Source organism: Hevea brasiliensis, chromosome 8 (assembly GCF_030052815.1).
Source record: "Hevea brasiliensis isolate MT/VB/25A 57/8 chromosome 8, ASM3005281v1, whole genome shotgun sequence".
Classification (NCBI taxonomy): domain Eukaryota; kingdom Viridiplantae; phylum Streptophyta; class Magnoliopsida; order Malpighiales; family Euphorbiaceae; genus Hevea; species Hevea brasiliensis.
The window spans coordinates 101,974,757-101,978,711 of NC_079500.1; the positions used below are offsets into that span (position 1 = coordinate 101,974,757).

General features: G+C 35.8%; 1 protein-coding gene across 1 annotated transcript; it reads right to left on the reverse strand.

The window, feature by feature from the left end:
* Nucleotides 1–706: 706 nt before the first annotated feature.
* LOC131182187 (protein FAR-RED IMPAIRED RESPONSE 1-like) lies at nucleotides 707–1,830 on the reverse strand. Its single transcript, XM_058150869.1, has 3 exons — nucleotides 1,591–1,830; nucleotides 1,432–1,497; nucleotides 707–1,327 (listed from the first exon to the last, which is right to left on the reverse strand). The coding sequence occupies exons 1-3, from the start codon at nucleotides 1,828–1,830 to the stop codon at nucleotides 707–709; spliced, it is 927 nt and encodes a 308-aa protein (XP_058006852.1).
* Nucleotides 1,831–3,955: the final 2,125 nt, after the last annotated feature.

A 3,955-nucleotide genomic window follows, 5' to 3' on the forward strand; every position in this document is an offset into this window, starting at 1 on the left:
TTTCATTTTCTTCGCTTTCATCAACATTGTTAGTGTCAATAGTAACTGTGCATTACCGTAGGAGCAATCATTCCATCATTCCACTCAATAAATCCCGCCTAATTCAGCCAACCGTTGTTTCACAAATTTGATCTTATTGTCATCGTAAGCCAAATCGGATGCTTCTTGAAATAACCTCTCCATCTCCCCGTATTTCTCAAACTCCTCTCATATGTGGGTACCTCCGTGAAAAACTTTTACTATGGACACGATTAACATCTTTTCTCCATCGCCTAAGCAAATATCGCTCGTTGATGAACTTTATGTCTTTGAGTGACATCAACCTCATGATATGGCAAAGCACAATATTCCTTTTGATTCGAATTTCTTACAATTGCAAATTGAAATATTGGCCATTTTCCTCAGACTCTACATCATAAACAAACTCCCTATGAAACCAGTTGTTGATTATGGATTTCTCCATAATTTTATGTCTCTCAATTCCTGGCTCATTATCTGCTTCACGCCTTCCCTTTTCAGTTGGCTGAATGACATGGCAATACCACATTTGTTAAATCTCCTCTTGAACGAGCTTGAATATTGAATTAGTAAATGCCTTTTGAAACTGTTGTTCCCATTCAAAAACAGATATGCAATTTACAACTGTGTTTTTTGATTTGAAATCAACATAGAACTCCTTTTCAATCTTGTCACACATAGCAATCAGTTACTGCTCCACAAATTGCTTTCGTGTGCTCATTGAGTTAACATACCCATCAAAATAGGCATGCATGCTCTCACTCCTTTGAGTCGAAACCATTCCAGCCCAAAATGTGTGATTGAGATAAATTGGAACCCAATACTCCCTATCAACATATAGTTTGGAAAGCCATTCATTTCTTTCCAACCCATGCTTCACCACAAACTCATTCCAATTTCTCTCAAACATCTCGATGGTTAAGCTATCATATATTACAGCTTTAAACTCGAGGCATGCACTATCATTATCAATAACACCCCTAAACTTCTCAGGTTCTTTGCATAATATATGCCACAAGCAAAATCTGTGTCTAGTATTAGGCATTACCTCCCTAATGGCTTTCCTCATGCTCTCGCATTGATCTGTAAGAATAGAATTAGGATGAACGTCTCCCATTACTTCAAGCCACGTCATGAACAACCACTTAAAAGTGTTTAGATCTTCATGCGAGATCAAGGCGCATCCTAATAAAATAGATTGCCCATGATGATTTACTCCAACAATGGTGGCAAATGGCAACTTGTATCGATTAACAAGGTAAGTAGTGTCAAAACTAACAACATCATTGAAGTCCTCATAAAGTTTCGACTACGAGGATGAACCCATAGAACATTTGAAAGCCCGAATCATCATCAAGATCAAATGAATAGAAAACTCGTGATCGCTTCGCTGCATTCTCACAAACAACTTACGATAGCCTCAAGATCACCATCACCAAGTCGTAGCCTCCTCTTTCGCTTCAATGAAGTTTCACAATCCTTTGACAAACAAATTTTAAATTTTCTCGTCCACCGCTTGAACTTCAAGCAACCTAATGCTTTTTATGGTCTTATGCCGCCTATATCGCTTGCCTCCAATCTCCTCTTCATATCCATATTCAGTGACCTGTGAGCAACCATAAATCTAGACATAGAAGGTTCCAATTCGTGATTGTGACTTGAAATAACTTTTGAAATCTGCCACATTCCATTTTCTCTTAGGATTGCATTAATCTTTGCAGACAATTTATCCTTTTGATGATTTCGCACCAATTGCTTTCCTTCCTTTATCGCAACTAATTGTTTGATATTTGCTAGATCCACCCCGTACATTAACTGCTGATCTTTTGAAAACACTAAAACATTTCAATCTAGCCTGTTCTTTATAGACGTTGAACATAGTGCAGATACAATGAAATAACATCCTCGTTAGAGGACCTTCTTCAATAGCATTAGTGTTTGCTATCGCTTCTAATGCCTCCTTCTGCTCATATCTTGATCACCACCGATTCATCTTCCTCCACATCTTCAAAGGAACAAACTATCATCTTCACTAAAATCAAATATCTCATCAAACAATTGCCTACGATATGACCTTCCCTGACTTAACCCCGCCATAAAAAAATTGAAAAAACTGAGAGAATGAATCAACTTTAAAAGAAAAACCAAAGAATGAAAATATTTTAAGGAAGGCAAAAACAAAGAATGAAAATATTTTAAGGAAGGCAAAAACAAGGAATGCTCATCACTGCTGCATGTGTTAGCTCATATGTGCATGCATTAATGCAGTAGACACACTCATCGAATCATCAGTTCTTGAATGGTGTGCATGGCTGCAAGCAATAATAGCTTGTTGCATGCACGCTTTCCTTTGCATGAGCCATGAAATGAGCTATCTCACCAGCTCCAAGCTTTGAAGCCATTTTTAAATTGTTTCCTCTCTTTCTTTTAAGGGTATAATAGTAAAACTACGTACATTAATACCATTTGAGCCAGCTCAAATTGAGCTATTTAGCAGCACTCTTTTTTAAAAAAGATAAGCCTTGATTTGTGCTCCTAATAAGTGAAAAGTTATTGCCCCTTGACCTTGAATTTTGCTCATATTTTACAAAGTGGCCATTTTTTATATGCTAGTCAATGCCTTTCATCAAGAAAGTTGCTTGTGGTTAAAATTACAACATGCTATCATTGACATGTCATATGAGAGCCACTTACTTATTTTTATTTTCTTAAGAGAATTGCCATGATATTTTTTAAAATCATAAAACTGCAATGGGTTTATACTATTTGCTCATATTTACGAGCATGCCATTAGAGCATAATTGAAGTTTCTGATTTTAATTAAGCTTATTTTTATCTTAAGCAAAGAAAATTGTAATTCATTTTAGTCCAATTAGGACTTAAAAATGTTAATTAAGTGTCAATGGTGGAAATTAATTCCAAAATTTAATTAAGGCAAAATTTTCTGAGACCTAAATTATTTACCTTCCTAATTTTGATGTCCCAATAATTGCCTTTGATATTACATTTAGCTTTTGTTATAACATTATAGGCTTTAGCCTTTGGTTAAATTCATTATACACATATATTGGCACACACACACATACACGCCCATATATATTTTATTGGCCATGAAGGTTTTTATTGTTGGTCATAGACAATATTTAGATCAACTGAAAACATGAAAAACACATTTGATTTATTGTATTTATTTGTTCAAAATATTGAATAAATTTACAACATGCATTGTACAAAATTATTTTCACAACAATGTTTGCACAAGCATTATTTTTGCATATAATCTTAGAAAGGCCATAATGCCCATCAAAGAGCTAATTCCTCCAAGTCGATACTCATCACAGAGCCCAAAACAGGCTCACTAGAGCAATCTTTACCCACTTAAGCCCTGAAGAGGCACTTTAAGGTGACCTTGCATCCACTCAACCTTAAAGAGGCATTCTAAGGAGACCTTTTGTCCACTTAGCTCTTAAAGCAACTCTAAGGTGACCTTTCGCCCACTTAAGCCCTAAAGAGGTACTTTAAGGTGATCTTTGCCCAAAAAGCCTTAAAGAGGCTAAACCAAGGCAATCTACTCCCAAAAAGCCCGAAAAAAGGCTTCAAAAATGATAGTTCACCACGATGACAGGCTTTAGAAGCCAATCTAAAGGCAATAGTTTGCCACTTGAAAATTATTAAGGCAATAATATGTCACTTACAATTTATCAAGTTGATGAAGGTGATAGTTCACACTCTAAAACTTTTAAGGCGATGACCCAAAGCATTGACATCTAAATGAACTTAAAGATTAGTACTCAAAGGAGGGACTAATGATATAGCTCTCCAAAATATATATAGTTGGCCTAGTAACTCAGATTCTTGGATAGCTCATAGGCTAAACTGTATTAATAGTTTGGCTATAAGTAGCTCGGCTCATGAATAAGTAGATCAGCTAGTTTAG